We start from the raw sequence: 24932 nt of genomic DNA on the forward strand, positions 1-24932 counted from the left end.
GAGAAGTGGGAGAAAGCAGTTCTCGTTGAGTTTTTCCATCTCCATATCTCTGTGAGAGACATGGCATCTGCCCATTGTACTAGATCCGAACTAGCCGTTCTAGACTGGTTAGTACTATCCATTTTTGCCTCCAGAATATCATTGAAATCTCCGATAAGAAGCAATTTGGCAGGGAGGAAATTCCTAGATGACTTAAGAGAGCATTACCTGAAGCAGTAAGGGATGGTTAGTGTCAAGACTCAAGCTTATCCGAGAGGTAGGCAGTCAACCAGGTCTGCCACTGTCTTTCAGTTTGGATGAGAAAGGAGGGAGAGGCAAGTGTGTGCATAATGTGCAATATACTGAGCAGTTGTAAACAAGGAGTTAAGTTTCAAGCTTACACAGCACTAACCTTAAGGCCCATGCTCACGTCGGATTTTTTCTAACGACGGGTCGTTTGAACGTCCCGTCGTTCAGTCGTCCGCACGCCATATCGGGCGTGTGTACAGTCCGTCATTCTGGTGATAAGACTGATTTTGAGCGATCCGCCAGGTGGATTGCTCAAGACCAGTCTTATCACCCGAACGACGGACTGTACACACGCCCGATTTGGCGTGCGGACGACGGGACGTTCAAACGACCCGTCGTTCGAAAAAATCTGACGTGTGTATGGGCCTTTAGAGTACCTGTATACACAGCAATTTCTCTGAGCTGATCTTTTACATCTATATTTCTATGCAATGTTTCAGATCAAAAGTGATTGTTTTTGAAATTTCTAATGTTTAAAAGCAAAGCTACGCCATCATTTTCAATCAAACCAGTTCATATCAGATGATCCCTTCACTGTCAGAGGCTAAATACAACACTGAATGGAATAAGAAAGCAAAAGGAGAATTTTTGATTCTCTGTCAATTCAGCAAGTCATAGTGAACATACCGGTAAGCTCCATTGTTTTTACTGCCACATGTATGGCAACCATTACGTGCAGTAACAGAGCACATCCTACAGCTAAACATAAGCAGCCGCAGGAGCAGAGTGAGGGATTTCAAGCATTGGTGTACTTATACTTCATACCTAAAGCACACTCTCTCTCCCCTATAGATTCCCTAACTTGTTTCCAGATACCAACCCAACTGCAACCTCAGATTTGCACACCAGCTTCTTTTGTCCTCCTACAGAATCACCTACTCACATTCACAAGACTTCTCACATGCTTCACCCCTCCTCTGGAATGTCCTTCCACAGCACATCCGTCACTCTCCAACCTTTAAAATCTTTAAATGCTTCCTCAAAACTCACTTTTTCCAATAAGAATATGCTCTACATTAAGCCATTCCCCTTTTCACCTCTGGCCAAGTTGTACTCCTACTAGATAACCTAAAAACACGCCGCCTCTAGGTACAAATATTGTATACTACCCCACCTCTGGTTGCTGCTTCCCGCCATTCATTTAGATTCTAAGCTCGCGTAGGCAGGGCTCTCTCACCCGTTTGTTTGTTGGAATTTGTTATTCATTTTGTAGCTTGCAATTTATTATACATTTTATTCATCATTTTACATTTGTTAACGTAATTATCAATTCTGTATTTTGTACCATTGCCCATATTTGGTGTACACTATTGTCTGTATTAACATGTACATCATGTTTGTTTTTCTTACTTTGCACAGAGTCACGGAATATGCTGGTGCTTTATAAATCAATAATAATAATAATTATTTAAAAAAAAAAAAAAAAAAAATAGAGGTCAAAATATAAATAAATTAAAAAAAATACAAAAACAAAAAACACAACAACTTTGATTTGGCATCACCAACTGAAGTTAGTTACAAAAAAGGTCCCAGTAAATAAGAGCTTTTCAAATTATCAGCTGATCAAACAAATCACATCCTTTCCAAGAGTTCTCCTAGACATGATCAGTATAATTGGTAGGTTAGGAGAATCTAGAAAATCTCATTATTACCCGCACTACTGATTTTAGCTCCATCCTATAACACTAGCTTGTCATCTTTAGTATGGTCAGTAGTGTGCTTCTACTGATAGAGTGTGTTTATACTGTTAGCAAACTATCTACAATGTGCATTGACCTCTGTTCCAAACATTTTCCACTGGATGTTTTTCATAATGTGTCTACATTCTTTTTGCATTCAATCCTCTCTTGTTTTTCTGAACAGCTTCTTTTTCATGTCCAGAGCTCATCAGCTATTTAGCATGCACTGAATAGGACTAGTGAGTATTTTTAAAGGCTTGTCCAATGGCTAACAGAAAAAAAATCCAAGATGTTTATTCTATGGGGTCTCTGTTGAAAATCTAGCATGTTCACAGATTGTCATTCTGCACACCAGATCTCTAAACAACACAGATCAACAAGAACATTGCATTTTTACTTACATGTACTCAGCATGCCAGAAGCCGCTCTCAAGCGCACTTCCCCGTCATCCCTCCTCCCCTCTCCACTGAACAGTACCCACTTCTTGGCTAAAGCAGAGAAACATCTGTACAATGCTAGTGCACAGCAGTGCCGGCTCAAACTTTAAAAAGGGACTCACACTGGGCAAGTGTACAAGTCTGTAAAGTAAAAAGTCAGTCACGTCTAACATTTTAACCACTTAAAGCAAATCTAAAGCGAAAATAAACTTATCAGATAATGAATTGTAAGCGTAGAACAGATAACAAATAGAAAATTACCGGTAGTATCAAAGAAAAACAAAGTCTCTACTGTTTTCCAGTGAAGGAAGAGTTAAAACCCTTGAGTTATCTATGCAAAAGAGCTTCTCTGGGCTATTCAACCAATTTGATCAAACTCCGTGCTGTTTTCTAAATAGCTCAAACAGCCAAGAATCAGTGAGAGACAGCTTGAGATAAGGTTTTACTGCAGGAAAGTTCAAAGGGTCATTAGCTTTGCTGTTTTAGAGTGTGGTTTCTAAACTGCGAATATGACAGTCTGATGCAATGCTATAAATAAAGCCATACCAAACTGAAAACAAAAATATGAGACTCTTTTCTTTGCTATGAATGTTCTATTAATTATCCGTACTACATATACAATTCAATATATCATACGTTTATTTTCGCATCAGTGTCACTTTAAGGCAAATTATTTGTGCACTTACTAGAATAGGACATTTGAAAAAACGTCCATTTTGCCGAAATTGTGTGCACACGGGCGTGCCAATTTTAAAGGGAACCTAAACAGAGAGATATGGATGTTTCCTTTTAAACAACGCCAGTTGCCTGGCAGTCCTGCTGACCTCTTTGGCTGCAATAGTGGCTGAATCACACACCTGAAACAAGCATGCATCTAATCCAGTCTGACTTCAGTCAGAGCACCTGATCTGCATGCTTGTTGAGGGGCTGTGGCTAAAAGTATTAGACACACAGGATCAGCAGGAGAGTCAGGCAACTGGTATTATTTTAAAAGGAAAAATCCATATCCTTCTTAGTTTAGGTTCCCTTTCATCCCTTAATAGAGGGGTTTTAAGAGGTCAAAACAGAGATAAAATCAGTAGTGTAAAGCTGGTATGGCTTTGTTCAGCAAAACCTCTGAACAGCCTTCAAGCAGTATTTATAACGCCCTACAAAAGCCCCTATTTCAGCTCATGGTCAGTAATAAAGACATTCCGTATTACCTTTCATACTATGATCTGACACTGGAATGACTAGTGAGTCATATGATCAGCTCTATTAAAAAATTTTTACAAACATGCAGACAGATGTGAATACAGACAGATGTGAGTAATGGAGATGCCTCTTTACCTCGTCTTTCCGGCGGATGGACGTTTCGTAGGTCTGCAGCAGGCCCTGCAGGTTGTCTATCTGGTTGCTCATATGAGTAATGTGCTCAGTATGCTTTTCACTCTGCTGCTTCATCTCCAGCCTGTGCTGCTCAATTATTGTGAGCTTCCATTTCTGCAACTCAGCCATTAGATTTGTCTATTGATTAGAAAATAAAACACAGTGAAAAGGGGGATTTTAGGCCACCATGTGCAGTTCTTCAAATGGCTTCAAACTGTGGGGACCAGTACTTTGCTCTAGCCTATGAGAAAGTATGGGTCAGCAGGGGGCCCTATTACTTCACTCCCTCAGATAAAGGGGTCCATCCTTCATTCAGATCAGGTGTTTTGTGGCTGCACTTATGGGTGTGAAGGCCATGATAGTCACACTTGTTTTATGGCCCTTCAAGGTGGCCTGAGCTGTAAAGCTTCATAAAGACGGATCTATTAGATAGATCTAACAAGAAATTACATCTTGTGTAGACGTACAAATTGTTTCAGATCAATTTTGTAATAGATTTTGCTTTGATAAGTACCCAAAATCTATTGCAAAATCTAACGCAATCCGATTGGACTGGTTGGAAATTATCTAATAGATCCATGATTTGTGGGCAGTACGGTGGCGTAGTGGTTAGCGCTCTCGCCTTGCAAGCGCTGGGTCCCTGGTTCGAATCCCAGCCAGGTCAACATCTGCAAGGAGTTAGTATGTTCTCCCTGTGTCTGCATGGGTTTCCTCCGGGCACTCGTGTTTCCTCCTACATCCCAAAAACATACAGATAAGTTAATTGGCTTTACCCCCCAAAAATTGGCCCTAGACCATACATGCACTACATGATACATACATATGACTATGGTAGGAACTAGATTGTGAGCCCCTCTGAGGGACAGTTAGTGACAAGGCAATATATATGCGTAATATGTCGGCGCTATATAAATACATAAATAAATCCATCTTATAGATCCGATCTAAAGGAAAATTTTACAGTGTAGATGAGGCTTAAAGGTCACAAAGGGTCGGCAAAGGAAAGAGTTGGAGCGTTGAGGGCTCCATCAAATTTTTGACGGGGAGTCCCATGATTTAAAGTTACGCCCCTGTGAGTCAGTAACTAGCAAATGTATGACATTTCAGCTTCTTATAAAGAAGAATAGAATCTCTGCAAGACTGTTAGAAGGAACAGCGGGGAGAGGGGTCGTTGTCCCCCCCTCACCTGGGTACCCCCTTCCCCACTCCAGCTAGTTTCTGCTTAAAATACTTTAAAAATCAATGTTATAAAGCAAGCGGTGACCCCCCCTCCCCAGAGACGGATCTAGGGGAGGGGCAAGCGGGTATCTTGCCCCAGGCGCAGTTTGTTGAATTCTTAAAAAGGCGGCAAAATGAATGGCTGTTTAGGCGCCAAAACCTGACCTTTAGGCGCCAAAACCTGAGCTTGCCCCAGGCGCAACTTGGTCTTGATCCGTCCCTGCCCCTCCCCGCCATCTGCTGCAATCCCACGTCCTGGCTGCTACCCCCTCCAGCATGGCGGCCCCCTTGACACCCACAGGGCTGGGACACAGAAAATGGATCGATTTCTGTGTCCAAAACTGCCTGGGTAGAGGGGGATCCGTTTTCCTATTGCCCTTCACTACCCCTGCGTGTATCTGGGTCCATATGCGGTCCGTGAAAATGCAGCAAATTCAGACGTTCCATTCAGGTTTTGAAAACAGGTCCCCCTAAACTCAGATGGATACGTATTTTGTTTGGGTAAAGACAGCTGCTATTTTTAACATTGCTATCCGTGGCTCCAGTTTGAAAAAACAGAGCCACTGATACGTTCCGGACCTAGTGTGAACCTAGTCTAAAAGGAAATAAATATGGCAGCCTCCATATCCCTCTCACTTTAGTTATCATTTAACAGAAATAACTGAAGCAATGGGTGACGCATCATGGGCAAGATGTGCTGCAATTTAGATACCTTGAGATTTCCACTCCACACGTCCAGCAAATCTTCCACCTGTTGCATGTTCTCAGCAGAGACAGGAAGCTCTGTAACCCTGACTTGCTCCACTTGTGGACATGTAGTGGTGGAAGAGGATGATCCGTGAAAAGACATGGCTTCAGAAGGAATAGGAGAGAATGCCTCCATGCCTAATGCAAATGGTGACCTCTGAAATGCTATCTGTTCTGAAATGACAAATTGTGAAGACAGAAAATCAGAGTAACTTTTAGATGAGTCTCCACTATTGTAAATAATTGTTATACAGTAGGCTCAGTTTTCTAGAACTAACCAGCAGTCTCAACAAACCTGCACTAATCGGCCTCACAGTGATAAAGGCCAACTTCTTAATCTGTTTGTGGGCTTAGCATAGGTATCGGAATGCCGTTGCTGCTTCTGAAGGTGCATACACACTACACTAGATCAGTAATCTGCAAACTTGGCTCTCCAGCTGATAAGGAACTACAAGTCCCACAATACATTTGCCTTTATGAATCATGACTGTGGCTGTTAAGGAACTACAAGTCCCACAATGCATTGCAGGAGTCTAACAGCCACAGTCATGATTCATAAAGGCAAATGCATTGTGGGACTTGTAGTTCCTTAACAGCTGGAGAGCCAAGTTTGCAGATCACTGCACTAGATGGAGTCACACAATAATGTATTTGTTAGAGATCACTGGTGTTGGATCCCTAATAACGGGCATTCTACTAAACTACACTCCTGAATCAATAACCTATTTTTGCACATCTTCCACTGTATTCTCATCACTATGTTTCTTTATTTTAAGCTTCTTCGCCTTGTGGCCCCTTTTACATGTGCAGGGTAAGCCTGCATTGCGTTACCCTTTTTTTTACCGCAAGGGGCCACAGAATCAATGCAAGACTATGGAGCCTTGCACACTTATTGCAGTCTGATGCAAGGGCTGCAGGGTGTTACCGCAGGCACTGTACTTAACACACGGAGCCTGCTGTAATGGAAGTCTTTGGGCGATGCATGTAGTGTAAACTTAGCGTTGCGGCCATTTGTGCAAACTGACAGCAATCCCAGTGAAGTACTTACTGCCCAGCAGGGAGTAAGTCACTGAATGGGGTGCGGCGCTATGCATATGACCCTGTTAGCGCACTCTGCCACAGGATTATATGATTGACATTTTTTGCTTTGCGATGTGGCAGAAGCATCACAAAAAAAGCTCTCCAAAGAAGCTGTACAAGCTTCTGGGCTAGATATGGATGACGTACCTGTAAAGCGCTCATTGCATGCTGTGTTGCCTTAAAGGGATACTGTAGGGGGGGGGTCGAGGGAAAATGAGCTGAATTTACCCGGGGCTTCTAATGGTCCCCCGCAGACATCCTGTGCCCGCGCAGCCGCTCACCGATGCTCCGGCCACGCCTCCGGTTCACTTCTGGAATTTCTGACTTTAAAGTCAGAAAACCACTGCGCCTGCGTTGCCGTGTCCTTGATCCTGCTGATGTCATCAAGAGCGCACAGCGCAGGCCCAGTATGGTCTGTGTCTGCGCAGTACACTCCTGGTGACATCAGCGGGAGCGAGGACACGGCAACACAGGCGCAGTGGTTTTCTGACTTTAAAGTCAAAAATTCCAGAAGTGAACCGGAGGCGGGGCCAGAGCATTGGGGAGTGGCTGCGCCAACACAGGATGTCTGCGGGGGACCATTAGAAGCCCCGGGTAAGTTCAGCTCATTTTCCCCCGACCCCCCTACAGTATCCCTTTAAAGTGAACCTCCGGACTAAAAATCTACTCAGCAGAACTGAAAAGGCTTGGTGTTTCTTTAACAGTTTCACAGCATCAGAACTTTGTTTTTCTCACCAAAGCATCATTTTAGCTGCATTTTTAGCTAAGCTTTACACATCAAAGAAAAAAAACCTGGGCTTTTTTCCCCTGATGCTGTGCAAAGCATGATGGGATTTCCTATGTTATTTACGTTGCCTAGCACCTTGGAGGGATGATCAGGACACAGGACAGTTGGAACTGTGACTCATGCTCCCTGTCACCTCCTTTCAACCAAAAAGATGGCTGCCCCTATGAAATCAAACATTTGCCTGTTCTTTTAAAACAGTGTGGGTAAGAGATTATATTGCCTATCTATTTTAATTAACACAACTAATGTAACTTAATGACAGTATGTTTGATTAGGCTGAAGTTCCTCTTTAAAGACAGAGCATGATTATTACAGGTGTAATTAAGGCAATATGTGTAATTAAGGCACCGGGAAAAAGTGGGCACAGGGTAAAGCTGAAAACGGCTCACCCTGCTCCTGCAAAAGTCCCAGCGGCATGAATTACTATTCCCCCTCCAGGCAGCCAATGACACTGGAGTAATACATAATTTGGCTTCCAAATGGCAGCCAAATTAGTTTGGGCTCCGTCTTTTGACTGCACCCAAATTACTGACTGAGCGCCACTATAGCTGTAATTCCCATTACGGCCTATAGGGGGGGGTGACAGCTGCACTCAGATTTTCAGTGCTGCTTTTGCCTGACTCAGTGTACACACCTTTAGTGCTACTCACTGACTAAAGGATTGTTTATTTTTCATTACCTGGGTCAGGAGAAGGATGTGATAATCAGCAAGAATGGAAGACAGACCTCAAATAGCTTCAATTTTACTTTTTTGCAATCTATAATTTGTGTTTTACCTTATCCAGACAAAATGCACAGTAAAACAATATTACCATTATCTGACTGAACAGACACAACATTTAGGTGGCGTTTCATTTTAAACCCCCCAAAAGACAATATTCACACAGATCACAATACAAAACACAATGTCGGCAGCATACCAGTTGGATTCTTTGATGCTGAAAGATGGGAGGTAGAAGCTCTGGGATTCTCTGTTTGAATTTCTCTTTCTGAGTTCTGTGGATTATCTTCTGTGGATGGAGTCTGGCTTCCTTCTGCAAAGCAGTTACATGCAACTCATCAAAGTTTTTTTTGACGCACCAGGGAATCTGTCAGACACTGAGAAGTACAAAACAGCACAGCCGTAGGGCTTTCCCACTAGAAAACCTTTTGAGGTATACCTTGTGTTCATGGTTATTTGTAAAACAAAGTTTCTGATTTACAAGAAATAATTACAAACTATGTAAAACATCTTACATATTTACCATAAGAAAAGGGAAAAAATAAACTGTAAATATACAAGAAATTAAAAGGTGTAGGATTCGGTGTAAAATTGACAAATGAAATGAGAGGGATAAGGAGGCTGCCATATTTATTTCCTTTTAAGCAATACTGGCTCCTGAGGAAGTGGTCACGTGGACCACGCCACGTGTGGAGCGTTTGGTGTGCGTCCCTCTGCCCTTACTACTTAGCTACCGCTGATCCATCCAAATTGAGGAAACTGCTCTGGAATATGTATGTATATCGTGATTTGTTTGCCTTGCCTGCTTTTATATCTGTTGTTCATCACATGCACTTTATATTGAATTGTTCATGAGCATATCTGAACCTTAAAGTGAACCTTAAGTCAGAAAAAAAAATGAGTTTTACTCACCTGGGGCTTCTACCAGTCCCCTGCAGCAGTCCTGTGCCCTCGCAGCCACTCACTAATCCTCTGGTCCCCGCTGCCAGCTAGTTTCGTTTTTGCCGACAGGCCCGTCAGGACTGGCCACGCGTAGCTTTTTCCGCATTTCCGACTGTAATTAGCACTATTGCAGGCCGCATCGCGTACAAAAATACGCGTTGCCGCATTACGAATGCATAGATATGCAGCAACGCATATTTGTGTACGCGTTCCAGCCCGCAATATCGCTAATTACAGTCGGGAATGCGGAAAAAGCTACGCGTGGCCAGTCCTGACGGGCCTGTCGGCAAAAACGAAACTAGCTGGCAGCGGGGAACCAGAGGATTAGTGAGTGGCTGTGAGGGCACAGGACTGCTGCAGGGGGCTGGCAGAAGCCCCAGGTGAGTAAAACTCATTTTTCTTTTCTGGCTTAAGTGTCTCTTTAATTATATGATTATATTGCACACTGTTTACCCATTTGGGCTTTGCACTATAACTCTTAGCACTTTATTAACCCTTTATCATCACAGACCCAGGTCCCTATTTTCTAGGCTCAATTACTGAACCTAGATGGTTACGGGGATAGTCACAATTAGGAGGTGAGGCACTTGTTATAATTGGCATTTCCCACACATAAATGTGTTGTGGAATGTGTCTTTGTTGTGCATACCACATCATTTTAAATTATTTTATACCGTGTGTACTTAAGCGTTTAAAAAAAAGCTATTGTATTCATTAATTGGTGGTACAGCCTGTCTTTGCCAGGATTTCAGTTTCTTCTATTAACTTTGCTTTTAAGCAATACCAGTTGCCTGGCTGTCCTGCTGATCCTCTGACTCTACTTATAGCCATAGAGCCTAAACAAACATGCAGCAAATCAGGTGTTTTTCTGACATTGTTGTCAGATCTGACTGGATTAGCTGCAAGCTTGTTTCTGGTGTGATTCAGACACTTCTACAGCCAAATAGATCAGGAGAGCTGCCAGGCGACTGGTATTGTTTAAAATGAATTACATATGGCAGCCTCCATATACCTCTCGTTACAGTTGTCCTTTAATTTTTAGTTTCCTGGCTATATTGCCAATCACACAGCTATAATTGGAGGATATTAAGGCCTATGCCACCTCTAGCTGCAGTCATTTGAGAGTCAGATATCTCAGCTCAGAGGGCTTAGTACTGGGCTCTACTACAGGCTGCTAAAACCAGCTCTAGCTACTTCCAAACAAACTGAAAAGGACAGTAAAGTGTGGGACCAACTAGCAACACTGATCGCCGGCAATACGCAACGTGCTACACCAGTGAATCCCTATGGGGGTGGCCCAACTAGCAGCATTGAGAATGCATGCAGCATTTTTTGAGCAATCCCAGAGCGATCGCATCAGTGGCTACAGTAGCCAAAAAGTAATCACTCCGGGAATTTCCATGAAATCACCTCACTTTCACGATTCAGCAAAGTGTGGGCGCTGTGCGATTGACACAAAGCACCCCATAGTGGGTCCCAGCCCTAAGGCTATATCTAAACATCATTACTTTGCCCAAGTGCCTGTTCTCAATGTGCTGCATGTGTCAGGTTGGCTAATAGGTGGGACTGCCAGGCAGTGCTACTTCTTCCCTGCTCTGTACATTTAGGGTAGGGAAGCAAATGCATGGAGAGTAGAGCGGGACAATCAGATGAGTGGCACTTGTGGCAGGGATAGTCTATTTGGGCAGGTATTTATGGATTTTTTTTAAATGTAAACATTGCCCACTCTGGGATCAGACTCATCACTGTGGTTTATAGATTATTAAAGAGATTAAAATTGTGTTGAAAATCGAATGCAACTTTGGAATGGGACAATCCAATGCAGCTGTTGATGATTCGGGTTGGATGGGCATTTCAACTTGTAACAAAGTTTCAATAAAGTTGAAAAAATTTCCACTACACAGATCTACCACAGAGATGCTGAGGTCTCTTTTTTTTTACCTTCATTTCTTCCGCAGTCCAATTCAGCATTAAATCCTAAGCAGATTCTCAGTATTCTTTCACTGAGAGAGGCAGGGAGAGGTGGAGATCCATGGAGATTTATTGGATAGGAGGCAGAGCTACTGCGCAAAGCTCTGCCTCCCCCGAGCAGCACAATCTGCGATCTGCAAAGTCATGGAACTTCTAAGCCATAAATCACTTGTTTTGCCACAGGGATGCTGCAAATCAGCTTAGGTTTTAATGCTGAATCGGACTGGATAAAAAAATTGAGGTAAAAAAATAAAAAAAGGAGGTTTCAGGGTCTCTTTAACCTGTGGACCATTCTCTTTGACGACCCCTACAGCTGCTGGGATCCTCTGACAGTATGCAGCCGTACTCCCCTTTCTGTACAGCTGTGCTTGTGTAGAGGTACTTGCAAAGGCACAAAATGGCTGTACTCGTAAAACGACATGAAACCCAGCCACAAGAACATATCTGACAAGCTCGTCGGGTCGGATATGTTCAGAGGGTCCATGTACAGCAATAACGGGGTCGAGGAAGAGATGGGAAGGATCTGAACTATTATATTGGCGGTTGGAAAGACCACATTTACTTACGGTAAAGTCTTTTCCAGTAGTCTGAAGGACAGCACCCCTTCTTGAGACTTGTCTCTCCACCCCACCGCTGGACAGGAAGCTAAAAGATAAAAATTTGCATAGCAGATATGCGGCAGCATAAATACCCCCCAGCTCACCTAGAGCCCTCAGTTATAAAAAGATTATATGGACGTATGCATACAACAAAAAACAAAACCATATGTATATTTACCTTAATATTTCCCACACAGGGTGGGTCGCAGGGGTGCTGTCCTTCAGACTACTGGAAAAGACTTTACCGTAAGTAAATGTGGTCTTTCCCAGGACGTCTATCAGGACAGCACCCCTTCTTGAGAGATAGACAAGATGAAATCTTAGGGTGGGACCACTGCTTGAAGAACCCTTCTGCCAAAACTTAAGTCTGCACTGGATAAGACATTAAGCCTGTAGTGTCTGACAAAAGTATTTTGGCTGGACCAGGTGGCCGCTCTGCAGATCTGTTCGATGGATGCACCAGCCCTCTCTGCCCAGGATGTGGAAACACCCCTTGTTGAATGAGCTTTGATTGGAGTAGAAAGTAATTTACCCTGGGATTTGTAAGATGTAGTAATAGCTTCTTTAATCCATCTGGCCAATGTAGCTTTGGAGGCCTGTCTCCCCCTAGATATTCCTCCATACAGTATCAACATTGAATCAGATTTCCTCCATTCCCTAGTTCTTTCAAGGTAATGAATCACACATCTTCTTACATCTAGACAGTGTAGACGTCTTTCCTTCTCATTGGTTGGATTAGCACAAAAGGAAGGTAAAAATATCTCTTGGGATCTGTGGAATTTAGATACCACTTTAGGGAGAAATGCGTTGTCTAACTTTAGTGTAATTCGATCGTCTGCAATAATACAATACGGTTCTTGAATTGACAAAGCCTGAATTTCACCAATTCTCCTGGCTGATGTGATGGCTAACAAAAAGGTGGTTTTTAAAGAAAGAAATTTGTCGGATATTTCCTTTATGGGTTCGAAAGGTGGTTCACACATAGCCTGGAGAACAGTATTTAAGTCCCATGAGGGAATTCGAGAACGAACTAATGGCCGAATTCTCTTCAGAGCCTGGAAAAATCTGATAAAGTATTCTTCTGCCGCCAGTCTCCTTTCCAAGAAGACACTGATTGCCGATGTCTGAACCTTCAAGGTACTGACACTTAATCCTTTTTGTAATCCCTGTTGAAGAAACTCAAGCACTGACGTAGATAAAGATAAATCTAAAGATTTCTCTTTACACCAATTCAGATACACTGTCCATGTCTTATTATAAATATCCCTGGTTACCTTTTTACGACATTGTATCAGGGTTTCGGATAATTTATCAGAGAATCCTCTAGCCTTCAAGATTTTCCACTCAGCCTCCATGCTGTAAGGTGAAGAAGTTGAAGGTTTGGGTGAAAGGCTATGCCCTGCTGTAGTAGATCCTGTCGACTCTGAAGAGTAATTGGCTGACCTACTGTCAATTTCTGTAACAAAGTGAACCATGGTCTCTTCGGCCAGGAGGGGGCTATCAGGATCATTTGAGCTTGATCCTGTACAACCTTGTTCAGAACCTGTGGAATGAGTGATATTGGGGGAAAACTGTACATCAACTGTGTTCCCCAATTTATTGAAAAAGCATCCACTGCCCAAGGTTTGTCTAGGGGACATAGTGAGCAGAACCTCTGACACTTGGCATTGTCCTTGTTGGCAAAGAGGTCCACTTCCGGGGACCCCCATTGATCCTTGATCTCTTGAAAAACTGATGGATTTAGGGACCACTCGTCCTGTTTCAGAGGGGACCTGCTTAAGAAGTCTGCCAACTGGTTGGCTGTACCCTTTAGATGTCGGGCCTTTAAGGACATTAAATTCCTTTCTGCCCAATTTAGGATCTGTCTGGTTTGGGACCACAGTAATGAACTTCTCGTTCCTCCCTGACGATTCAGATAAGCTACCACGCTGCTGTTGTCTGACCTTATCAGCACATGACACTGTCTTATATCCTGACTGAAGTTTTGTAGCGCCAACCAAACAGCCTGAAGCTCCCTGCTGTTCGATGACCTGGTTCTCATCCTGTTGGACCATTGTCCCTGAGCTGGACGACCATCCATGTGTGCTCCCCAACCCCATAGACTGGCGTCCGTTGTTATCACTAACTGAGATGGATAATGCCACAGCCGACCTTCTGATAGATGAGTGAGATCTTGCCACCACATGAGTGAGACCTTTACACTGTAGGGAATGAACACCTTCTTGTCCAGAAGTTTTATATCCCTGTTCCATTTTGTCAGAATCCAAATTTGCAAGGTCCTGGCATGGAATTGACCCCACTGAATGGCCGGAAAGGCAGAAGTTAGGAGTCCCAGAACCGCCATTGCTTTTCTGAGGGAGATGTAGTGGGCCTGCTGGAAAGAAGAAACAGTATTAAGTATTGCAGAAACCTTCCTCTCTGGTAATAAAAGGCTTTCATTAGTAGTGGAAATATTGAACCCTAAAAATTCCATGAGCTGAGAAGGAATTAGGGATGATTTGGAGTAGTTAATAAGCCATCCAATTGACTGCAAAAATTCCATAGTGGATTCTACCTGTAGTAACACTGAGTCTCTAGATTGCCCCCAAATTAATAAATCATCCAGATAACTAAGAACAGATATGGACCTGTCCCTGATAACTGCTAATACTTCTGACAAAATCTTTGTGAAGAGCCAAGGAGCAGAAGAAATTCCGAAAGGTAGAGCATTAAACTGGAAGTGTCTTACCTTTCCCTCCAGGTGCACCGCAAATCTGAGAAACTGTTGTGAATTCAGATGAATTGGAACATGCAGATATGCATCCTTTAAGTCCAGGGATGCCAGGAAACAATCTTTCTGTAAGAGAGTTATCACAGAGTAAATATTGTCCATTCGAAATCTTCTGTATCTTATTGATTTGTTTAGTTCCTTTAGATTCAGGATAAATCGAAACTCTCCCTGAGGTTTCTTTACCAGGAAAACTGGGGAGTAAAATCCCAATCCCTGTTGACATTTTGGAACATCCCTGATCACTCTCTTGTGTAGCAGAGAGTATATTTCCTTTTCCAATGCTAGACGCTGTACAATGTCTTCTGGAATTGGGCAAACAAGAAATTTTTGAGGAGGTGTCTGCGAGAACTCTATGCTGTATCCCTCTAGAATTATTTTTAATAGCCACTGATTTTGAAAGGTTTCTTGCCATGTCTCGTAAAAGTGGGTAAGTCTTCCCCCCACTGGGATGCTGGCGTCATTGTTTATTAGCCTGGGTAGAAGAATGGGTGGCAAAGACTGGTTTACCCTTCTGTACTTTATAAGGGGCCCATCTTTTCTCTCCACCTCTCCTGGTAGGGGCCTTATTATCAGACTCTGACTTTGTGTTGGCACGAAAGGGACGTTTAGAAGGAAAAACTCTCCTCTTAACAGGAAAGTTCTTCTTGACGTCAGCAGTTCTGTCTAATGTCTCATCTAGTTTAGACCCGAATAAGAATTCTCCCTCGCAAGGAATTCCACATAGTTTGGCTTTGGAGGAATTGTCTCCCCTCCATGTTTTGACCCAAACACCACGCCTGGCTGAGTTGACTAATGCAGTAGTCCTAGCAGTAAGTTTCACTGTGTCGTCTGCTGCATCAGTCATATAATTAGTGGCATTAAATAGGTTAGGAAAATCCTGTAAGATTTCCTCCCTAGGTACTCCCGTGGCAATTTTATTTTGAGTCTCTATTAACCAGGTTTTAAGGGATCTACCTACAGCTGTAGACGCCACGGCGGGTTTGAATGTAAGTGAGGAGGACTCCCATGCTCTTCTCAAAAGATTATCGGTCTTTTTGTCTATAGGGTCTTTGAGGTGCCCGAAATCCTCAAAGAGTAAATCTGTATTCTTTGAAACTCTAGACAAAGCTGGATCAAGCTTCGGAGAGGGACCCCAGAATTTCTGATCCTCAACGGTAAAAGGATACCGCCTGTTAAGGGTCCTTGGTCAAAAAGCCCGTTTCTCAGGGTTATCCCACTCCTTTCTTATCATATTTTTTAGGGAAGAATGAACCGGGATAACTGAGGAATGAGGATCAGATAGACTCTCATACATTTGATCCAACTGTGATAGAGACTTCTTCTCTGACTCAATGCCCATAGTATTATGCATGGCAGCTAATAGATCATTAATAAGATCAGGTGAAAAAGCAAATTTTTGATTTTTCCCCGATTTCTCTCTTTCCTCATCCTCAGAAATTTCCTCCAAGGATGAAATTCCTAATTCTCCCTCAGATAATTCGGATGCTACCGATTCCTCAGCCCTTCTCTTCCTAGAAACTGGTGCCGGATTTAAGGAGACTAGAGGGGATCCTGGAGGAGGATTAGGGTCCTCAGGCCCCTGGATACAGGATGATGATGATGCTATGGCGGAATCCTTGATTTCCTTAATAGCTGTGGTCATTTCTGATCTCATCCATCCCATTAGATCCTTAAATATCACAGGAGATTCATTTTTCACTATTTTATCTGTACAATGGTGACATAATTTCCGACTTGAGGACATCTTTGTATTGCATAATGGACATTTCTTTTCCCCTTTAGAAGAAGATGTAGAAGCAGATGTAGATGATGATGAATGATGCTGGGAACTTGATTTATCCTTTTTAGGCTAAAATAAAGCAAAATATGGGCTAAATTAGTGAAGCTCTATACAGCAGCATTCAAACCCCATCACACATCTATACCCCCGGTATTAGAGCACCCCTGTGCCGCTTACCAGAGAGGGTTCAGCGCCAGACTCAGCAGATAGCAGTGGAGTAGGGCCTGTAGCGTCCTCCATGTTGCCAAAAGGTGGGAACATGTACTGCTAATTATTTAAATAGTGTTGGGTAATTACCTTATCTCCATCCAGGTGCGCCGAATTGCCCCTGCAAATGACGCTCCTACTTCCGGTCACGCGGAACGCAGCGCGTGACGCACTTCCGGTACACGGCCGGATTTTCCTTTGCGCGCCCATGCGCGTATATAGGTGCTGCCAAGTTGGGAGAAGCCTCCTCCACGCTGTCCGGGCTGCACGCCGGCTCCCCTGACCAGCTCCAGCTACAGCCCGCAACACCGCTGCCCCTGCCGCCTGACAATGATGGCACCACGGAGGATCCCCTGCGCTCCGTCCAGGACAGAAAAACAACTGAGGGCTCTAGGTGAGCTGGGGGGTATTTATGCTGCCGCATATCTGCTATGCAAATTTTTATCTTTTAGCTTCCTGTCCAGCGGTGGGGTGGAGAGACAAGTCTCAAGAAGGGGTGCTGTCCTGATAGACGTCCTGGGAAACAGCTGTTATTTCCCATAATGAAACAAGGTACACAGGCAGGAAACTGTCAGGATTCATGTCCTGACATCACACTGTGGGAGGGATTTCACCACAATATCAGCCATACAGACCCCCACCCAGATGATATATTCAAGAAAGGGTAAATATTTCTCATGAGAAAGAAGGTATAAGCTACTGATCCTTGGTTACAGTTCCTCTTTAAGTTTGTCAGTGTCAACAGGAATGACAGAAATCCCTTTTCTCCACTTCCTCTTGTACACCGGAGTTATATCACTGTGATGCTTGCTGTGTATCCCAGTGACTGGCAATTTTATGGGACTGTAGATTGGTTTCTACAATGTCATCTCTGAACACTTGAGCTAATTTTTTAATGTCCATTGCCTGAATACATTATTTTCCATTAAACTGCAGAGCTTGATCCAGGGGAATATAATAGGTTACTAATGACATTTATATTAGTCAGATAATCACTCCTGTTGCTGCGGCTCATTCTGATTTCTATGTAATGAAATACTCTGATGACCGCTCTCCTGCCTTTATTCCATCGCTTGCTTACTTTCATGTCATGTAAAACTCCCATCGCTCTTCTCTGAGACATTACATCACCATTTATTAAGGGAATGCACCAGCCTTGCATTGTGAAATATTTTTAACCCTCGCACATCTGAGGTTGCCTTAAATGAACTTTTCGATATTTGCAGCTGAACAGGGAAGGGCAACTCACTATAGAGTTCAGAGGGCAGCCAGTTCAGTCTATGAACTATATGGCCAGCAGGACCGGATTTACCATAAGGTGCCTGCATAAGGCGACTGTAGGCACGTGCCTACAGGCGCCTGATGATGGAAAGGTGGCTCACTTCCCTCCCCCAGTGAATCCCTCCCTCCTTCCCTATGCAGAGTCCGGATGAGAATGTAAATGAGAGGTAACTCAACCAGCTCAAGGCACTCCACTGGCAAGAGCTCTCTTCAGCCGGGGGTAACTCTAGCTACTTAATACTGAGGGTTTCTTTGGCTACCTAATGCTAAGGAGCACCGTAGCTAAAATGGGGAAAGGGCAGTGACAGCTGGACCAGTCAGCACACTTGTGGTTCAGCCGGGGACTGTAGGTTCATGGAGGGCAAGGACTAGGGTGCCAGGACATCTGTGCCTATAGGCTCCTGTGATGGAAATCCAGGCCTGTTGGCCAGTATGAGACCATCAAGCTGCAGTTTTGAGTATTTTTTTTAAGACTTTATTCTTCAAAAAAAAATTATTACAATAGAACAATTTATAAAAAAAATGGGAAGAACATAAATACCAATGGGGAGAGGGAGAGAGAGATATTAATTCTGAGCAAGGTCAAATTAAAATTCTCAATGGCTTGAACTACAAGTTTTCATCTCTTGGGCCCATATGCAAATAACTTTTTCCTCTGAGTTTTCTCCTAGGTGATAATTTTTCATCTTCCATTTAGCACTTTGCAGTGATGAAAGTACCAACAAGTAGATGGAAAGTACTATTACAATTATTTTTAGTATTTTTTTTTTTGCTTGGTGATTTAAAAAGGCATTTTATTGACAAGTTTAAAAATGTCACCTAGGAGAAAACTCACCATCACCATTAGTCCCCATTCCTGTACAAATCTCTATTCTATTTAAAAAAACAAAAAAAACCCAATTTCAATAATAGAGAAACAAGAGAAAGACAAAAGAAGGGATAAGAAGAAAGGAAGAAGTAAACAGGAGAGAGATATTCCTCATCTTAGCAACACGGGGCCCAGAATGCCAGGATGGGTAGAAGACAGCGGAGAAACAGAGTTGTGGTCGGGACCAATCCCGTCCTGAACCCACACTTACTAGTGTCCCCCAATGTCCAGAGCCTCAACGTTTATAGAATTTCCTACATAGGATGTAAAAGAGGTAAAGAACTGAACCCCACATACACACATGCTCAGCATGCTTCATGAAAGCACAGCACCTCACATTATAAGCAGCTGTCAGTTCAAATAGATGATTGTTTACAGTAAATATCATACAGTTGTACCACAATATATATCAAGTACTGTCCCTCAAAGGAATAATGGCTCCCCTCTGTCCAGAGTACTGTACAGAAGCGTTGCTAGCATCTAGGCTATGCATCTGCTGTTATTGAGGGATGACACATGGTGGAAAATGGAATGGCTTTTGGTGGGCAAGGTAAGGAGAACAATGCACTCAGGAGTTGATCAGACGTCCTTGGCACTAGAAATTAGGCAGTGTTGGGCTGCATTAACTGGTGAGACTATGCTTCCTGTGCAAGCTGTTGCGTGATTATTGAATACTACTCCCTGCATATTGACAACCGTACATTGAAAAACTGACTCCCAATTATTAAAGCAGACCCAAACCAAACATTTTTTTAATTCAAAATATTTAGTTGCACCACTCTGACACATACAAAGATAAATAAACACTCCTTCAAGCCTATGAGCATTTCAATGCATGCTTTTCACCCTTCTCTTTTAATAACTAGGGTTATACAGGTTGCAGCCATTAGCAATTCCTCCATTGCCAGACACCACCTACTCCGGCATTTTGCCGGATTCTGTCCCGGCAATTTGAAAGGAAGGGAGGGGTTTCTCCAATAAATGTAAAATATTTTATATTTGTCATCATGCAGCTGAAAAAAGGCTGCTATTTATTATTATAATTTAAAAAATACATTTTATTTCTGAAATCTTGTATTTTTAATTTGGGTCCACTTTAACTGAATTAAGATACAGTGCAACAGTGTACTTTATGTGCTGGAGAAATGTGCTGGACAAATTCTGATCTAGTAAATTACAAGCAAACACTGGTTCACATGACATGCGGGGCCCCAGGACCCCCAATGCGACACCATAGGAAGGGGGGGGGCGCAGGCTAGCCCCGGGGCTACCACTACCAGGGAATTCACCCCCACTACCGTTTCAAGCCAAAAACAAGAGGAACAAATGTTCAGTCCCAGACAATGCTCTGACATTTATATCGGTCTGCAGACTGCCAATCAGCCAATAAAAGTGCCAATAACTCACACCTAGTCTGCAATACCAAATGAAGTTGTGCAATTCAGCCATAGACAGGAAAGAGTGTTCGGTCCCACATACTGTAGTCGTACAATATGTGACCAGCAGAGGGTACTTCGTGTAGGTATCCCTCTAACACCCCCCCTCCCTAACTAATCTGCATACTAGGAGCTGCAAACCTGTCTATGGCTGAATTGCCAAAATCCTAAAAACAGTAAGAATATCATCATCATCATCATCACTATGCAGTATACATATCAGACGGCAGAGGCCGGATATTTGTTATACCTGGAACTTGCTCTTGCATGGACTTTCTGACACTTGAGTACCTGTCACTTGTGCTTTGCTCAGCAGTCACTTGATGCTCCCTGAGGAAATGAGGCCCAAACTTTGGAGTTACCACGGCATAACGAAGAAGCTCGTCATATTCATCCTGTCACAAAAGAGTCAGAATAATAGGAGCTGCTTAACCGTGTAATGAAACCAGGAGACAGATGTCACTGCTAGGACAGAGGGGGGCTGTTGGAAAGCAGGCTTATTATTCGTTTTAAGAACAGGATTGCAATAAATGCGCCCAGGATACATAATGCTCTGGCAACCGCACCAAGTTAGGGACAGGTTTTGTTGGTCCACAGTGAAAGATAACAACCACCATTGGCGATCATTTAAAAAGTGCTTTATACTGCTGAAAATATTTAGATAAACAGAAATTCTAGGAAAAGAAAAAAACAAAACAGGAACACCGCTAGCCCAATATGGTGTAGTACGTTAGTATGTGTTACTGGACTATTGTGAAGTCCAGTGATGGCTAACCTTGGCACTGCAGCTGTGGTAGAACTACAAGTCCTATGAGGCATTGCAATACTCTGACAGCTCTAAGCATACCTTGGGGAGGCAGAGGCATGATGGGACTTGTAGTTTTGTCACAGCTGAGGTGCCAAGGTTAGCCATCACTGGTATAGTCTAATATGTATATACTCACAAGTCTGGGTTACTTAAAGGAGGACCTAAACTCTTCCGCAGGGGAAAAGGACAACAAATAGAAATCCACCCTGTGTCTATTTAGAGATGAAAGCCTGTCTAATTCTCCCTTATCTGCAAGTAAGGAGACACTGTAATTTAAGCTGTCAGCTCTGATGTGTGCCGTTCACACAGGCTATATGTAAATACAGGCGTTTAACCCTTTCTGTGCTCCCAGCAAACAAGGATGTTACGGCACTGCAACATCTCTGAATGAGCTCTATAAGCTGTAACAAGGAAATGGGTTTTTTTTCTGTAAAAGGTTATTATAATTTTGGTTATCTGCTAGAGCAGAGAGGAAGTTCTTGCTTTAGGTCCGCTTTAAAACAGCAACCACCAGTATCCCGTGTAGGGAGATAACAACCCCCCCCCCCCCCACACACACACACACACTCGGCATAGGTATTCTGGTCTCTGCTCCTGCCCCCCCCCCCCCCCAAAAAAAAAAAAAAACAACAACAACCTTTCAAGCACAGCATAAAAATTTCTAATCCTCCAACAGGGTGACTAAATATATGAAAAACAGCGGATAGAGGTGCCCAAGAGAGATTATAAAACACTGTATTTAAAAAGAAAGGTTATTGTTGGCTCAGATTTAATTATACTGTTGCAGCTGGTACTTCTTTGACCTGAAGAAGTTCTAAGCCACGAAACACGTTGTTGCTTGTGCTGTATTCTGATTGTGAGAATAAACGTAAACAAAAAAGGCGAACATTCATTGTTCCATGTATATTGCCACTGTTACATCATTCAGTAAAGCAATGGAAGTGTGAAAATTGTACTGTTATTCTGCTAAGATATTTTTTGGAATGCTTCATAAATAACTGATTACAGTCTTTTGTATTCAATTAATAACACAACAAAATGTGCAAACATTTATTTAGCTCAATGGGGTAAAGTAGTGGCAAAGATATAATAAAACTGTGTTAGAAACAAATTAAAAGAAAGCATGAGGTGGCTTAAAGGACAACTGTAGGGAGGTTGCCATTTTTTTTTTTTTTTTTTACCTTTTGTGCAATACCAGTTGCCTGGCAGCCCTGCTGATCCTCTGTCTCTAATACTTTCAGCCATAGACCCTGAACAAGCATGCAGCAAATCAGGTGTCTCTGACAATGTCGGAACTGACAAGATTAGCTGCATGCTTGTTTCTGGTGTTATTCAGACACTATTGTATCCAAATAGATCAGCAGGGCTGTCAGGCAACTGGTTTTGCACAAAAGGAAAAAAAACAAAACATGGCAGCCTCCCTACAGTTGTCCTTTAAGTCAATGAAGACAATTTGTGTAAAGAACAAACGTATAAAGAGCAGCACCAAAAAGCTTGATGTTCCTGTGACAACAGTTGCAAATAATTTTATGAAGTTTGAGGTCGATCAGACCCTAGGCAACCTCCAAGAATACAGAGGCAAATTGAACCAAGGATCGTCAGACTACCAGAACTCCTTTGGCAAACTGGAGCAGGTGATCTTCAAATCTGACATTGCTGGAGTTAAAGAAGAAGGGGGACAAATTACCTGCTGAGAGAGATGCAGAAACCTTACCGAGAGCCCATGAGAGCATAGAGATACATTAAATCACTTACTGTATTTTTGGTCCACAAGACGCACTATCCACTCCCCCTCTACCCCCATAGGTGGGAAAAAAAAAGTCTTTGCATCCTACAAACTGAATAATACATGCTCAGGCCAGAACCAAGTCTTTTCCCTCCCCATGTTGTCACTTCCCCACCTCCAAGTTTATGGCAACCCCCACAGCCGCTCTGCTGGGGCACCGGGGAGCAGTGCTAGCTTAGGAGGGGAGACCTGGAGCAAACTGCCTCTACTCTGCTGGGGCCCAAGGGATGCAGTGCTAGCTTAGAAGAGGACACACTACAAGACGCCCCTGCACCATAAAAAATGCACCAAGCTGAAACTAACTATGGCTGGCTATAACTAAAGATACATTGCTGTCTGAAACACATCAGCCATTTTTGTCGGTCATGCCTTGAGTACAAATAAAGAGTGGAGTTTTTATTTGAGTTATTGATGTGTTATGATTTGCTTCTACGTGGATTACCAAGAAGAAAGGGCTCCTCCAGCACCATCATGGTGTACTGAGTGTTTGAGCAGTGTTCCTCCCCTATGTATTATAGCTATACTTCTTATAGAGAGGGGAAACTACTAAAAAGAAATAGATCAGAGGGGTCTGTGTGGCTGATTTTGTGGAGAAACCCCTCCCACAGTGTGATGTCAGCACAAGGGTACTGACATCACATTGTGGAAGCTTTGTTGCATTGTGGGAAATAACAGCTATTTCCAACTGCCAAAAATGCATAATCTCTTTCCACAGACATCACCTGTCAGCAGTAAAGATGTCGCCATGTGATAAATGTCAGAATGTAAATCAGGGAGAGGAAAGATTTTACAATGGGCAAATATTGACTAAATCATTTGAGTAATTATTGTAAAAATTAAGCACTTTTTTTCATTATGTTATTTTCACTGCAGCTCATCTTTAAAGTGGATCCGAGACAAACTTTTGCTGCCTTCATTTTCCAGCCCCTTACAAATAGTTTATTAGGCATTCTTCCAACCAAATGCTTTTTTTTAAAAAATTTTATTTATTACCTAATTGCATGTAAATGAATGTATTCACGCCCCAGCTCCTCCAGCACCTAGGCATTCTGAGTCCCATGCGGCAAGTGCTCATGGGAGCTCAGCCTGGGGAGGAGGAGGCTTTTGCTATAAAGCATGCACAAGATTTCAGAGGCAAGGGACTATCACTGTTTATGTTGTAAATTGGGGCAAGGCAATACTCCTATGTTATTTTATATGCGAGTCTTCACAATTTTTAAATTAAGAGGGCAAGAACCCTTTTACATAAGGAGTCAATGCCTGCGTTGTGTTACCCTATTTTACTGCAAGATGCCGCAAAAGCAATAAAAGTCTATGGAAACTTTCACACCTAAAGGTAGCCATACACTGGTCGATTTGCCGTCAGATCGACCAACAGATAGATCCCTCTCTGATCGAATCTGATCAGAGAGGAATCGTATGGCTGCCTTTACTGCAAACGGATTGTGAATCGATTTCAGCATGACACCGATCACAATCTGTGGAGCTGCCGCCGCCCCCTCCCCCCCCTTTTGCCAGCTATACATTACCTGATCCGGCAGGCGCGAGTCCCCCGGTCTCAGCTGTCTTTTTCTCCACTCTGGGCTCCAGGTTTCGGACCGGCTGGCTTCACTTCCTGTCCGGGGAAGTTTAAACAGTAGAGGGCGCTCTACTGTTTAAACTTCCTGCCGGGACAGGAAGTAGCCAGCCGGAACCCAGCGGAGAAGAAGCAGCGGGGACAGAGGGGACTCGCGCCGGCCGGATCAGGTAATGTATTGCCGCTGTATTGCGCCAGCGATCAAGGGAAATCTTCCGCACGGACGGGAATCGTCGGGAACGATCGATTTCGGATGGAAATCGATCGTTCGGTCAGTGTTTGTGCAACGATTTCACAGCTGATTCGATCACAGTGATCGAATCGGCTGTATATCGGCGGGAAAATCGGTAAGTGTATGGGCCCCTTAATGCTGTTCGTTGAAGTGTGCTGGAAGTATCCAATCCGATGCAAGAGCTGTAGTGTGTTACCGCAAGCACCGCATTTCACTCATGGTTCTTGGGGTAATGGAAGTCTAAGGGCGACGCAATGAGTCTAAGTTTTGGAGTGTGATGCAGCGTGCATGCGCAGACCAATGGATATCCCACTGACCTCTGCCCAGCAGGGAGTACACCACTGAGTGGGA

General features: G+C 43.3%; 1 protein-coding gene across 3 annotated transcripts in view; it reads right to left on the reverse strand.

Annotated features, from left to right (window-relative positions):
- Positions 1-24932, reverse strand: part of POC5 (POC5 centriolar protein) — an 88682-nt gene that overhangs the window by 54175 nt on the left and 9575 nt on the right. For all 3 annotated transcript variants that reach the window (XM_068248796.1, XM_068248788.1, XM_068248781.1), the window contains exons 3-6: positions 20430-20574; positions 8525-8638; positions 5703-5911; positions 3734-3910 (exon numbers count right to left, since the gene is read on the reverse strand). In XM_068248796.1, the coding sequence (XP_068104897.1) occupies positions 3734-3910; positions 5703-5911; positions 8525-8638; positions 20430-20574 (645 nt within the window). The remainder of the gene's footprint in view (positions 1-3733; positions 3911-5702; positions 5912-8524; positions 8639-20429; positions 20575-24932) is intronic.

The sequence above is a fragment of the Hyperolius riggenbachi genome, chromosome 1 (genome assembly GCF_040937935.1).
Source record: "Hyperolius riggenbachi isolate aHypRig1 chromosome 1, aHypRig1.pri, whole genome shotgun sequence".
Classification (NCBI taxonomy): domain Eukaryota; kingdom Metazoa; phylum Chordata; class Amphibia; order Anura; family Hyperoliidae; genus Hyperolius; species Hyperolius riggenbachi.